General features: G+C 37.6%; 1 protein-coding gene across 9 annotated transcripts in view; it reads right to left on the bottom strand.

Annotated features, from left to right (window-relative positions):
• TSPAN9 (tetraspanin 9) overlaps positions 1-12,872 on the bottom strand; it is a 167,655-nt gene that overhangs the window by 87,746 nt on the left and 67,037 nt on the right. For 4 of the 9 annotated variants that reach the window (XM_030479538.1, XM_030479536.1, XM_030479537.1 and 1 more), the window contains exon 2: positions 7,614-7,693. The exons of 4 other annotated variants lie outside the window; for them this stretch is intronic. In XM_030479538.1, the coding sequence (XP_030335398.1) occupies positions 7,614-7,676 (63 nt within the window). In that variant the 5' untranslated portion in view covers positions 7,677-7,693. Of the gene's footprint in view, positions 1-7,613; positions 8,587-12,872 lie in introns of those variants that run through there. One more of the 9 variants, XM_030479535.1, reaches the window with a different exon arrangement.

Here is a 12,872-nt window from a genome sequence, read left to right as displayed (position 1 = left end):
CAACAAACATTGTCTGGATGTATTGTAACCCTGTGAAAACCTTGCCTACCTGCATTACCTGGGCAGTGATAAAGCTATTGGCCATGGTGCCAAGTTTTGAGAGATATTACTGAAGATGAGCTGCAGATAAGTTGAAATTCACACTGGAAGCAGATGCCAATATTCACAATCCTGCTACACTGGCTGGAGTGGTTAAATGAAAAAGGTTTGGACAGCCATGTAATCTTTGGCCCAGCTCAAAAAAAGCAAGACGAAAGAAGAATGATCATCCCAGCCAAATTTCCAAACACCTGGATGTTCAATTATCTCTGCTGAATAAAGTCAGCAACTTAAGTTATTCGTAAGCAGTAAGGGACTGAGCTGAATGGAGATCTGAGTTGATTTAAAACTAATTCGTTTCAGAAAGTTGTGAAAATGCTTTGAATTCAGTGCCTGCAGTCATTTCTGTAAAGTGGTATTAAAATGACTTTTTTGTGACAAGTCCCCAACAAGTTCAGTAAATATTCACTCTTTAATAACACACCTTCAGCCATACTAGGTTCCTTTACTTTATTTGGAAGATGTGGTTTATTTATTTCTGCAAGATATTTAAAGCAAAGCACAAGATATCCAGCAGAATTCCTCCTTTGATTCACAGTTTTCATGACTTGCTGAAAGGTTGGGTAACTTTACAAATTATATGGGATAAACACAAAGGAGCTACTATGTATAGTATACCATCTTATCGGTGGCAACCTGGCTGTACATGAGGAACATTCTTACCTTCTGTACAGCAAAACCTCCAGTAAGTGAACTTTATATTCCACAATTGGACTTGCAACCTCTCGTCTTTTCTACCCAGGTCTTGTTCTATGTCAGCAGCATTTAAGTAAGAAAATTAGATACCTCCTTGGACAGCCACATAATGGAGTTACAAGCTCATCCTCTACTCACGTGGGGAAGATTATATACCTTTGGATCAGCCTTTTGCAGACTTACTTACTTGGAAGGTAGCAGAAACAGATAAAAAGGCTGCATGCTAACCAAAGGCCCAGTCAAGCAGCTTACTGAAATGTTCTGCAAGGGTCTAAGAGTCCAGAGGTAAGTAAGAAACACTACTGTTATTAAGCTTATTCAAAGTTAACAATAATTGTACCCCATGATTATAGCCATCACTTTGTAAAAGTTAGTATCAGCATTGTTTTTAAAAATTAGGGGGATTGAGACACAGAAGGCTGAAGAAAGTTGCTTCAGGTAAGACAGCTGAAAGATATGAGGAATAGAACCTGAGCTGTATGTTTAAAAAAAGATTTAACTCTGGGAGTATGGAGGGGCAGGGAGGGCTGGAGAGGAGTAATTTGTTTTCCAATTTGAAATTCTTATTCCACTTCTCACATTCAATTACTATAAACCTCCTCATTTACAAATAATTAAACTATGTCCAGCAGGCTACATTACAACAGATGAATAAAACATACCTGCTTTTTTAGTCATTAATCAACTCATTATTTATCCAAAATAACACACACAAATGGCTTTCACACCTACCTACAGCTAGAGTAAAAATACTTCCACACTGAAGGAAAACAAAAATAATAATAAAAAAGTCAACACCCTCCCTCCCCCACAAACTGAATAGAATATAATATGGTGTTAGTAAAGAGCAGTTAGTGAGAGGAATGCTGTGAAAAATGCCATATTGGATGTCTTCTCTATCAAGTTGAAACAGCTTAGACCCTGAAACTAGTTATGAGGTCCTCACCACCTGGATTAACCAGTCTAACTCAGCTCTGAAGCAAACCTTGCTATTTTAAAGTAAAATTTGTCTCTGGCCTCAAGTAATGTTTGAATATTATTCTATAATGTCATCATACAGGTTTTTAAATGGACTTTATTTACACCATATTCATTAGGATATAACTCTGTTTGAACTAAATATTACCTTTCCTTCTAGTCCCAGCCAAAACACTGACATGCTAAAAGGTCGTTTGGTTGAGGGGGGCTGGTTGGTTGGTTGGTGTTTTGTTTGTTGGTTGGTTTGGTTTTGAGTAGTCTTACTTTCACAAGATTGTACCACAACTGTGACCTCACTGCTGGCTTATGTCATTAGAGTCAAAATATGACAGAAGTAAATATTGCTATTATTTCAAGAGATCGCATCCCATGGTCACTCACTGTCTCTCCTAGTCATTAATGACTGTGTCAGAAAATGGGAAATACCAGATAATGCAGCCAGGAGGAGCACCATAAAAAAGATAATTTGAATGTGTTTCCTATTCTAAGCTGTCTGTAGTTAGCAATTTTGTTCTCATTTCAGGGACAAACTGTCCACCCCTCTTAAACTTCAGAGATTAACTTTCAGTTATTCATAGAGACAAAGCCTCTTCACAACATTTCATTGTCTGTCCAACAGGTTCAGTTAAGCATTAAAACTTTGTACTTCAAACTAAACAGTGCACTATAGTATATGTTGCAGTTTGGTATAAATAAATATGGCTTACCTTATATAAACCATTCTAAAATTCTTAGCCGCTTTACAGCAGCCAGACCCAGAGAATGGATATGCACTCTTTCTTTTAGTCTGATCAAGTCTTTACTAAAAAGTGACCTGCATGGCTACTGTACAACTGTCTTTATGCTCTCTGATAAACATAGAACATTAGAACATTGTTTTTAATCTACAGGAAAAAATATTAATTACTCCTGCTATAAGATTAAATTAGACAAATTGTTCTTGCAGGAAAATCCTCTTCAGGAGCAACAGCCTTTATCCGTTATTTTAATAACAGAGTATCATTAAAAACTTTGCTGTATTTGACTTTCTGCTGCTACTTCTGGACCAGCAAGTTTCCAGCTCATCTTCTCCTCTTATAGGCTTATGTTGTAGTGAAAGTAAAGCATAAAATTTATAAAATTTATTTTGGAACTGAAGATTAAATACCTGAATTTGTAAATTTGACTCCATTTAACTTAGATAAACAATAATTTCTGCTTATAATCATACCATTAATAAATAGGGATTATTCCTATCAGATTTTTTTGGTAGTAGTTTAAATATAAGTGATTTAACAAATAAACCACATTAAGGATCTTCTTGACTTAAGCTAATCCTGAAACACAGAAGATGAGAGATTTAATAATCTTGCCATATTTTCCCCTTAATAAAATGCATTTTATATTAAAATTAAGCAATGCCAAAATCTACCAAGATGTGTATTATGAATGCTTCACTGTATGTGGACTCATTAACCTTAGTTAAATTTAACCATGACCACCGTCTACTTGTAAAGTTCTCTAGTCAAGTTTTGATAACTTATTCCTGTCACTTCAAAATTTCCCTTTTAGGGCCCTATGAAATTCTCATTTCACGAGTGAAATTTCTTTTAAAAATTTACATTTTATAAAATTTCAATTTTATAGCCAGTAAGATTTTCTGATACAGTTTGTAACAATAATTATTGTAATCCTTTTCTCTAATAAAACAATGAAGTGAAAGCTACCCTAGAAAGACATAAACCCTTAATGTTTATATTTGGTGATTACCTTTTTGACAATTAAGCTGCTCTCTGTAGAAGCAAAAATCAGTATTTTCTTTCTTCTGCAGAGCTATATTAGCTACTTTGCAATCTCCATATGTTTGCACATAAATATTCTTGAAGGCAAACTAAAACAACTAACATTAATAGTTGTCTAGTCCCTTTGCAAAACATATTATGCACTTAGGATGAATGCAGTGTAATTCATCATCCTAGCCGTACAACTAAATACGATAAGCTTCCCTAACCCTCAGCTCAGACTTTCCTAATCTCTAAAAGAAAGCAATGCCAGATGGCCAAGAACAACTAAGAATCAGAGGGCCACAGAGAAATACCTGAAGCTCTTCTTAGAGATATGTTGGAGAAACACCTTCTATTCCAACTTACTGCTGGGCCCTGCTTAGATCGATTTGCTTTGCAGAACTCATATGCAATCCTTCCACAGTAACTAATACACATGCCACTAATTTTCAAAAACTGTATTTTTTTTGTCATTAATCTAATTCAGAAAAGTTGAATTCTTGCTGGGCAGAAAAAATGCATCACCTCTTTATTACAGTTATCACAGCAACAATATGTTTGCTACATAACAACAGAGAGAATCTACTAACCACAGCACTTCTCCATCACCTTCAAACATATACATGTGTATATGTGCGTATACATATAAATGTATATAAATTAAAATGTATATATTCTATATTAAAATAATGTGTATAATATATAAGGTTCATATGTAATTGGTCTTTAAATATATATAAGCTGGCTACCAGGCTGAAAACGTAGTACAGCTCACTGCCCCATGAGGTACAGATTAGGTCCTAGCCTTTTTCTCTGCATCAAGAAGCAAATAATGGAGAAGGATTCCTCTTTTTCTATAGAAGAGCATCCTTCTTTGGGCCAACACTAAGAATTGTTCAACACAATAATGCCCAGCTTTCTGGGATGCCAAAGGATACCACCTGTCTTTATTTTCAGAGGAAGCACCTCAGAAACACCATTTTATTATGGTAGAACAACCACACTGCAGGCTCAGAACAATGTAATCTTTGTGGCAAGCAAGCTGGTCAACCAGATTGCCTATTGCAGCTGTACAGCTGCTAGACTGGTGCCTGTTTAGAGACTCCTTGAAACAGTTTTTCCACCTCTGTTTGCAGTTGCCTAAACTAGTTCCTGTATAAAACAAAACAAAATGCTTCTTGCCTTTGTCAGAAGATAACAGTGTGGCAGTGGTCTCCTTGCCTCTTGAAGACCAGGAGTTCCATTCTGCTTTGAATTACAGTTTCGGAAAATTTCATGCTTAAAAGGAGCCTTCTCTTTTTAAAAATAGATCACTTACTTTGCATTACAAAAGATGTTACTGCTCAAGAGCAGGCCACAAGTTCATGTTTTTGGACATGGGTTTCTTAACAAAAATTTAGAAGAAAGCAATGAGAAGAGGCAAACCTGAGAATGGGAAAAACTGGTTAAGAAGAAATACAGGACTGAAATAGCAGGGAGTGCTTCAGGACAGAGTAAGAGTAGAGGGCACTGGCATGAGACGTGTTAGGAGCCCAGGGCAGGGCTAGCAGAAGACTTCAGGACAAGAGTGAGAGATACCGCAAGTGCAGTGTCAGCAAGAAGCACATACAGAGCCAAACATCCAAAATGTGTTTTTAGTTCAGCCATAGCAGAACTAATGTAGATTACAAGTATGAAGCCAGAGGCAGCAAACTACAGAACACCTGCCTGTAACTGTGCTTCATTCCAGCTTGAGTTTCCATAAGTAAAAAGAGATGATAATGTTATTCATTTGGATGGCTCAAGAAAATAAAATAGCCTGGTTTAAAAAAATATGAAGAATTTAGCAAGACTGCAGTCCTCTGTCACAATGCATGGGAACATCGAGACTGACTTGCAAAATTGAGTATAAGCCAGCTAAAGTGAAGAAAGGGGGACTTCTGAACAATTTAAACATGTCTGGTGGATCAAATTTCTGTTGAAAACTACTTTGAAAAGTACCTGACATCTTGCATTTAGGACTTTTCTGTAATCTCTCAGAATCACTATTCCAGAGTATCATTTTCATTCTGTATAGCCTGGTTCATATAAAAACGTTTTTAGAATATTAGACAGAGATGTGGTGACAAAGGTTAATAACAGAAAGAAAAGTGGTATAAGCCTCACAACAAAAGACATGGTGTGGAAGGTGCAAAGGGGATTAAGAGCTAAGAGTAAGAGTTCAAGAAGCACAGGGCACTAGAGAACTGTTCCAGATGGTAGGCTACTTTTAACCTAAGAAGCAATGTGCTTGTGTAAAGTCCAGTGGGAGCTGAGCAGACAGAGATGAGCACACAGATGAGGTCTGCAATATTTTTGCAAGTTCAAGGAACAGAAAAACAGACTCTGAAGATCTGATGCATAGTCAAGAAAATTGCAGCTTCGGAGGGAGATAAAAGCAAAGAAGGACATTGTCACTAAGGAGGTGAAGGGTAAGAGATACCTAACGACTGATCATAAGAGGACATGAGTAATCAGAAAAAAGCTGTTCCAAAGCTAATCACAACATACAGCAAAAAAAAAAAAAAAAAAAAGTCAATTAAAAAAAAGCCAATTAAAAAAAAAGTCAATGTCCAAAATATCAAAGAAGTAATGCACCAATTCGATACAAATCGTGTTCAAAGTGACTTATTCTAGAAATCGTTAAGGCAACTTTCTGGTACAGAAAAAAAAAACCAAACACCCAACAAAAAAACCCCCAAAATCACAAATGAGCTTCGATCAGATATTCTTCAGTGATCATTTCCATTTTCCTGTTGAAGTAAGACACCTGCAAGTTCAGTGATTGTAGCATTTCAGTCTACTACTGAAAAAGCTCACTGTTGCATGAGTACCGAATCTCCCATTAACTCTTGCTCTTAAAGGTTATTTCAGTAAGTGGGTCAAGATAAACAAGCTGCTAGTAAGATTCCTAATTTGAACAATGATCTCTCTACACCAGAACTAGAATATGAACTAGACTGTTAATGCCCCGTTTTCCAAAATAAATCCAGGGATCACATTTTAATTTATATATAAAGCTTAATGCATATTTCTGGATCATGACCATGAACAATTTTGTTCAAATGCCCAAGCTCTGCAACCATCAGGAAAGCACTGATCTTTGATTTTAAACTAAGAAAACCATTTCATATTGAGCTATATTCATGGATACTCAGTCTTTCAATTAGCCTGCGATTTCCTCAACAATATCGTTCACTCAAGGATGCTTAGCTGCCAGATGACTTAACTTTTCCTCCCTCCCATATACATGACAATACTTTGCTTGAAGTAGTCATTATGCTTTTAACTTGCTTGCTGAGGCATTGTTACAACTCCTCATACATTTTGGCTGATGGAGGAAAATCAATTTCAATCCCTCACAACCAAGTGCAAGTCTCTAACTTCACACACCAACGCGGACAACTGCAGCTGAAACTGAATTCAGATTAATTCAGCATTCCAGTCATCTCACATTTATGCTGATATCTTAAGAGTTTAGAACATACATGTTTTGTTTGTTTTTTTGGTTTTTGTGGGTTTGTTTTTTTTGTTTGTTTTGTTTTGTTTGTTTGTTTTACCTGAAGAAATGTGACAGAACTTCCTACAAATGCAAAAGCAGTTTGTCAAACGAAGTTTACAAAAAGCAAATAAGATTTATGATGACAATGAGAATGTACTTAAAATTTAAATTAACCTGCAGCTTAATGCAACACAAGGTATTACGACAGAATGCAAAAACCCTGCCACTGCAGGATCTTAATGCTACAATAATTCTGCTCTTCCTTAAAGGGAAACAATTCTGCCCTTTCTTAGATAACCTAGTTCAAAACACATATTAGAACAGTAAGTTTGAGGATTAGTAGCCAAACTACAGTAATCAGGTAGCAATAAAGATATAGAAAGCATGTACATTTTCCTAATAGACACAAGTTTAACACTGAAAATATTCAAAGCAGGTATGAGAGAAATGGAGTGGAGGGGGGGAGTTACAGTACTGCTTCAGAGATGCACTGTACACATAATGCAGCAGTACAGGACACACTAATAAATGAAGGCAACTGAAAAGGCAGTACTCACCCAAAATATTAAATTGAAAAGGAACATCATGTATTTCAAACAACACAGGCAGCCTCTTGCCATGTTGCACTTCTTAAATTCTAAAAGGAAAACAAAGGATAGATCCAGGTAAAAGACCACGTATTTGCTGCCTTTGGGTGCACTGTATTTGTCACTTTTTATGCCAGTCCCAATGCCGGTCCCAGTTCCGAGCCCAGTGTGGCTCTGTGTGCGTGATCCAGTTGTACCATAGAAAGCTCCAGCAGTAAAACCTCGACCAAACTGCCTCCCTGAGGTAGAAGGTTTAGCAAAATCTGAGTCTTTGCTATCCAAAGATGGACTCCGGTGAATTGAAGAATCCTCACTACTTGACTTCTCCATGATCTCTCTTTTCACAGTTGTCAGATTTAATGTATAGCATCTCTCAGCATTAAATGCAGTGCCTTGCAAATGCCATAGTATGATAACAGCTCTCTGTGTTTTGCTTCTTTTTCTTCATACATAAATCAGATAATCACTGCAGAATTTATTCACTGCATCGTTGCTGGCTTTATTTTTTATAGCGATGTAGGCTGCACTCTGTCTATCTGTAGCATGGATTTATACATTAATATCCCATGCAAGAGCATACTCATGATTTATCTTGATGAATCAGTTATGCAGAACTTTGATTTTTATTCAAAAGAGCCATAAGCTCTTTCCACTCTTAATCTACAGCCCTCTAATCTACAGGCAGCAGATGGTCCTTGCATCCATTTCCAAAAAGCTTCTGCAGTACACCTGGGAGACTCCTCCAGCCGGAGCACTTTCCTTGCTCTCAGCTTCCCTCTCTGTGTCTGACTCTCTCTCACATGCTGTCTTTTTTCTTTCCACCCATTTGCAGTATCTCATTCAGTAACCAGCTATCAGACAGCACTCTCTGTTTCAGTGCTGTTGCCGTGAAATCATCAGCAACTGCAACCACTGGGCATTTCCCACAGAAATCCCTGACCTAAGTATCGAGTAATAAATCCACCCTCCTGCTTGCCCCTCCCCTCTGCTTTCCATTGGGCCAGTTAGCGAAGCCTTCTCCCGCAGGGCACGCCTCCATGACATAATATCTTTAATAGGATTAGAATTACTCTTGACTATACAAGCGCACGACAGAAAATCTCTTTAAATGTCAAGTACTGTTTAGCTGTTTATGAGCAAGAACTGTGAGGTACTGATACTTCTTTAATCCAATAAAATACTGGAAAAGTATGGATTAGATAGGCAGGTGCTAACCTCTCCCTGGCTCATTAAATTAACAGTGACTTACATTTCTTTTCTGGCTTAAACAAATGCCATGGGACAAGGAACTGCAATAGATTAGCACCCAGCATACACTGAATAGGCACAGGTCTCAGTTATACATGCACCTAGTGTGACACCATCAACTTTGATATAATTAACTACAACCAGAAAAGCCGAGCTGCTGTCTCTTATGGGGTCATCGATCAATTCTTAAAACTCTTGAAATGTAAGGATATCTGAACCTGCAGCTATTCACATTCTATGTTACTAGCATGTCAGAGGTCGTTCTTATGTATGGCAATAAGCCATCTTACATCACAGGTAGTCTGTGCATTAGAAACACTGACCCAAATGCAACATTTCTTTTCCAGATAGTATCACAACATGCTTGCTAGGGCTCTGAAACAGAGAGGGCACAACTGTCCACACGTGCCTGTGCATATGTGTGCAAGTGCCTAGAGGGAAGGAAAAGAAATACTTCAAGTCATGCCTGGTGCTTCCAAATTTGTCATTTTGTCATAAGCATAAAAGTAGTGCACTGGTGGTGCACTACCACTTTGCACTTTGATGGTGCAAAGTGATATAGCAGATTTAAAATGCTCACTATTCTTCTCTTTTTGTAAATTAAAAAAACATATTAGGAGACCATTATGAAAGAAATACAGCTATCAGGAAAAGCAGAACTTAAGCACAATTTTCAACTGACCCCTTCACATGCACATTATAATGCATTGTTAGTTATTTTATCAGGTATCTTGGAGAAAAGATAATATAAGATTTATTCAATCTTAGATATCTATGTCCAAAAGCCCCTTAAAATTCTTTAATTTTTATGTAACAACGTTAGAATCAACACCTTAAAGCAGTGCTGTACCTTTCTTGACAGGTTTTTTCTGAGAAAGGATCCCTCCATCATAAAGTCCTTCCTGCCATGAAATACCCAATATTTGTACATGTAATACCTTTCTCTCATTTCTTCTACTCTAGAATAATATTTTAACAACAGGCAGGCCCATGTCTGTATCAACAGTGTCTGTTCACTCTGCTTTTCAAAAGTAATTTCAGAACTGCCTGCATCAAATATGTCCATCAGAAAGGCAACTGCCAGATGACCACGCAGCAGTGCGTACGATAGCAGTAAAGGCTACACACAAAATACACAAGTGAAAAAAGAGAAATTAGCAGCGACCAAAGTAGAGGGGGGCATTTCTATGCAAATCTGTGGTGCACAAACTTCAATGTGAGCAGTCACCAAGAACCAACTTTCTCTGAAAAAAACATGGAAGAGACTTGTAGGCCACAGCCAGGTGCCTGCCTTGGACACTGAAGCATGCAGGGTATTCAAACACAAGGCAAATGCCCATGTATAGTTTTAGAAGTCTGAAAAAACTCTTCTGTTTGAAATTCACTTACTGGGCAGAGTAAGGTTGTGCCACTGCAATCCTACACTGTAGTTAGATACTTTCAGTGGTTTTTACTTGTCACACAAAATTGAGCTCTCTGACAAATAACTATGAGAACGCTCAAGTATTTGAAAGCATTTTTTCCTGCTGCACCAATGGGTTTGCCATAAAGTTTACTCTGACATACACTAGCTACAGCAAATTAAAAAAAAAAATAAAAATAAATGCTGTGCACTTGTGAAAACTAATGCAATATAAATATCTGCCTTAATTTCCCTTACGAAGTTTCATGACGATAATAATTAATCTGCCCTTCTCAAGGATAAAAACCTGAAACAGAATCATAGAATTGTTAGGGTTGGAAAGGACCTTAAGATCATCTAGTTCCAGCCCCCCTGCCATGGGCAGGGACACCACACACTAAACCATGTCACCCAAGACTCTGTCCAACCTGGCCTTGAACACTGCCAGGGATGGAGCATTCACCACTTCTTTGGGCAGCCTGTGCCAGTGCCTCACCACCCTCACAGTAAAGAACTGCTTCCTTATATCTAACCTAAACTTCCCCTATTTAAGTTTAAACCCATTCCCCCTTGTATATAGTATTTTGCAATTAAAAAAAAAAAAAAAAAAAAAAAAATGACAACACAACTGTCCCCTGTCCTTCCAAGCTTTATTTTTCAAGTTTTCATTATCAGACCTTATTGAAGTTTTCCAGCTTTCTATTTTTGCTTTCACATACTACAAAAGATTAGTTTTCTTTGCCATTACCCGTAATGTATCTTCATTAAGAGTTCTCCATGACTGGTCTACATCACAGTTTATACTTCAGAACAAACAACCAGACACACAAGCTGAAGCCTGAAGCCAATAGCCAGCTTCAAAATGCAAGCCTAAGCATTAAGAAGTAGAGCACACACGATTCCAGATCAGCATCCCCTCTCACTGTGTACAAAGGAAACATATGACCCTCTTATAGTTATGTTGGTGCCACCCAGGAGACTTTACAAGCTTTGGTAACCTTCCACCACTTGACTTTGCGGCCACAGAGCAACTTTTACAGATTAGATGCCATTTCCTCCCACTGGAACTCTAACTCAGTATTTATATAGCTCAGTTAATAAATCACACAGAACTGCTTATTTGCTGAAAATAATAAGCAGTGAAAAAGCTGTATCCAGTTCATCCAGCTGTATTTTGACTAGCCACTGCACTTAACTCTGCCTCTGATCAAGACTTCAGTGGTAGGTGATGAAAGGCCATTCAAGAGCACCTTACAGTGGTCCTACTTGACAGTGAAACCTCAGCACAAGAACAAAAGCATTTTGGTTCACTACAGATCTCACCTGTTAAGTGATTAGGGTATGGAAAACATTCAAAACCTTACTCTATACTTCATTAATCTTTGATTACTGAATCACAGAATTTTGTATCTGAAAGATGTATCCACATCAAGAAAATCATTCCAGTCCCACACACAAATGCCTGGGACAAGGCAATGAACATCAGCCCATCACATCTGAAAGGCTCAGCGAAGTATTAAGGACAAGAATTTAGGCCGCTTTCAGATACCAGGTATGAAAATGGACGTCACAATGGGTGTAGCAGAAAAATGGAAAGGAAGGGTATTAGTAATAAGGCCCAAACATATAGGCTGGTTCTCCTACCAAAACTGATTTCCTTGGTTCCCTTCTGGGAACAGTACACCATAGTCCTCAAAATACAGATCCCAACAACTTCATTTTTTATTGGAAGTCACAAAATATTTAATATTTTTCCTAGCCCTCAGTTTTAGCTCAGCAGAACTTCAGTGCCGATTATGCCCAGCAACAGTGCTCCTGAACCCCTCTGCTTGTTTCTGCCCTGTTCAGCTGTTTTTGCACAACTAGCTTGTGGGAATCATGCTGCAAGACAGAGCAAAACCTGACCAAGTTTATACACATATTTATAACCATGTATTTATACAGACATAATACAGATATAAAATGTATTTCAGTAGTATATAAAAATTATGCTTATTTTTCCCCTTGTAAATGTTCCAAACCATTTTACAAGACATTCCCCTTAAATGATCTTGCTGATTCAGTAAGAGGGAGAAGGACTACAGCAGGCAAGAACAGGAAGAAACACTGAAGGCTGAGCAAAAATACCTTACGCTTTTTTATGTTCCCCTATGATTCCTGAACGTGAAATATGAAACTGTAAGAGTTTTTTAAAAAAGGAAAATAAAAACTCCAATCACTACAATATACGAGCCATTTTACAACTTATTATATATTTTACCTTCCAGTTTCTATTATGTAGGATAGTGCTACTGTTACCGTTTTAAATACGGGGAACTTGAAGACCAAGACATTTGCTGAGGATGAATATGAAATTGCTGGCAGAGAAGCAAACTGAATCTGTGCCTTACATGGCCTCAGTATACTAGCTGAGGCCATTCTCAAACTAATTGTTTTCAGAAATCATGAGTTTTAGTAACCCTGCCACATGAGTTCAGAACAATACTGAGCCCTGCAGAGAGCCAAAGAAATGCATACACTATTAAGTGTTCAAGGGACATGGTTCTTAAACTCATTCTTTTCTTTTGAATGATATTAAC

This window comes from Strigops habroptila, chromosome 3 (genome assembly GCF_004027225.2).
Source record: "Strigops habroptila isolate Jane chromosome 3, bStrHab1.2.pri, whole genome shotgun sequence".
NCBI lineage: Eukaryota > Metazoa > Chordata > Aves > Psittaciformes > Psittacidae > Strigops > Strigops habroptila.
This window is presented reverse-complemented; position numbering and strand designations above follow the sequence as displayed.